The sequence below is a fragment of the Pygoscelis adeliae genome, unplaced genomic scaffold (genome assembly GCF_000699105.1).
Source record: "Pygoscelis adeliae isolate BGI_AS28 unplaced genomic scaffold, ASM69910v1 Scaffold93, whole genome shotgun sequence".
NCBI classification, from domain to species: Eukaryota; Metazoa; Chordata; class Aves; order Sphenisciformes; family Spheniscidae; genus Pygoscelis; species Pygoscelis adeliae.
The window spans coordinates 874,759-876,081 of NW_008824469.1; the positions used below are offsets into that span (position 1 = coordinate 874,759).

Sequence of the window (1,323 nt, forward strand, 5' to 3'; positions counted from 1 at the left end):
AGCTTTTGCTTTACCTGTTAAACTGTCTTTATCTCAACCCATGAGTTTTCTCACTTTTACTCTCTGATTCTCTCCCCCATCCCAGTGGGGGGGGAGTGAGTGAGCGGCTGGGTGGTGCTCAGTTGCCGACTGAGGTTAAACCCCTACACCTACCAACTGACAAAACTCAAGTTTGCAGGGTGTAAATCTGGTATTAATTTAGTGGCAAATGTCACAGACTACCTGATCACGGAAAAATTGTTAAGATCAGTAAGAACTGCACAATATGCAAAATTATTTGTTAATATGAAACATCTGAGCAAGAGAAAAATCATATTATGCAATCTTTACACCTCCCCAAAAAGAAAAACAAAGCTGTATCCCAAGTGAATTACATCAATGATAGATATCACATCAAATATAGCTTATGGATAATGATTAGTTACCTACTACACTTGTTTTATGAACTTCTGGCTCTGTCCCTGTAAATGAATCTGAAAGGTCATCAAAAAATTGTTCCATATCTTTCAATTCTCCTTCTGCCATAAGTTTTAACCTAAACAGGGAAAGAAAACTACATTTTTTTAGGGTATTAATAATATGCATCAAATAAAATACTCTTCTATTTCAGGTATAAGTGAGTAAATTCAAACAGAACCCAGTGGTAGCTAATTCATTAGGCCCAGAAGGTTTTTATACTCATGAGCCAAATCAAAACATACTACATATTAATAATAAGACAAATAATAATCAGGTTTTTTTTTTCCTTTTTAAACAGTTCTTTTAATAAAGAGAACAATTAGAAAAGATTGTTATTCTTCTAACAAAACAATAGACTGATTTTTAAAACTGTTGCTGTTACGCGAGTTAACTAATGTCAAAACAGACCTTCTGTGTCACAGAAACTTTAAAACAGATGGCTTCGATGTTTGGTTTGTGTGCCTGGCAGAACTTATTTACAAGAACTAAGAAAACTGTAGAAGTACATTCTTGCTCCAAATGTATGACTTTTTTAACTATACATTTACACATTTCAGAGCACTTCTTAAGAGATATTGATAATACAGAGCATGCTTTATCATCTTTCACAGAATGATTGACTGTAGTGACAGTGTTTTCCCGTTTCCAACACGAAACACAGAAACCACAAGACGGAAGCGATTAACCGACCAACGCAAGCAGTTCCTTAGCCTCCAGCAGCAGGGGAACCTGGGGAAGCACGAACGGCTTCGTGCCTCCCTCCACCACGAGCCCACAGCAGGGGCCGGTGTCCGGCCCTCAGCAGCTCTTCCCCCCGGCCCCCCCCCCCCACCCGGGTTTCAGGGTTTCCCTGGGGCGCGCGGA

General features: G+C 39.4%; 1 protein-coding gene across 1 annotated transcript in view; it reads right to left on the bottom strand.

The window, feature by feature from the left end:
* Window positions 1-531, bottom strand: part of ANAPC5 (anaphase promoting complex subunit 5) — a 14,324-nt gene extending 13,793 nt beyond the window's left edge. Inside the window, exon 1 of the mRNA XM_009321184.1 lies at window positions 426-531. Coding sequence (XP_009319459.1) covers window positions 426-525 — 100 coding nt within the window. The 5' untranslated portion in view covers window positions 526-531. The remainder of the gene's footprint in view (window positions 1-425) is intronic.
* Between the last annotated feature and the right edge of the window lie 792 nt (window positions 532-1,323).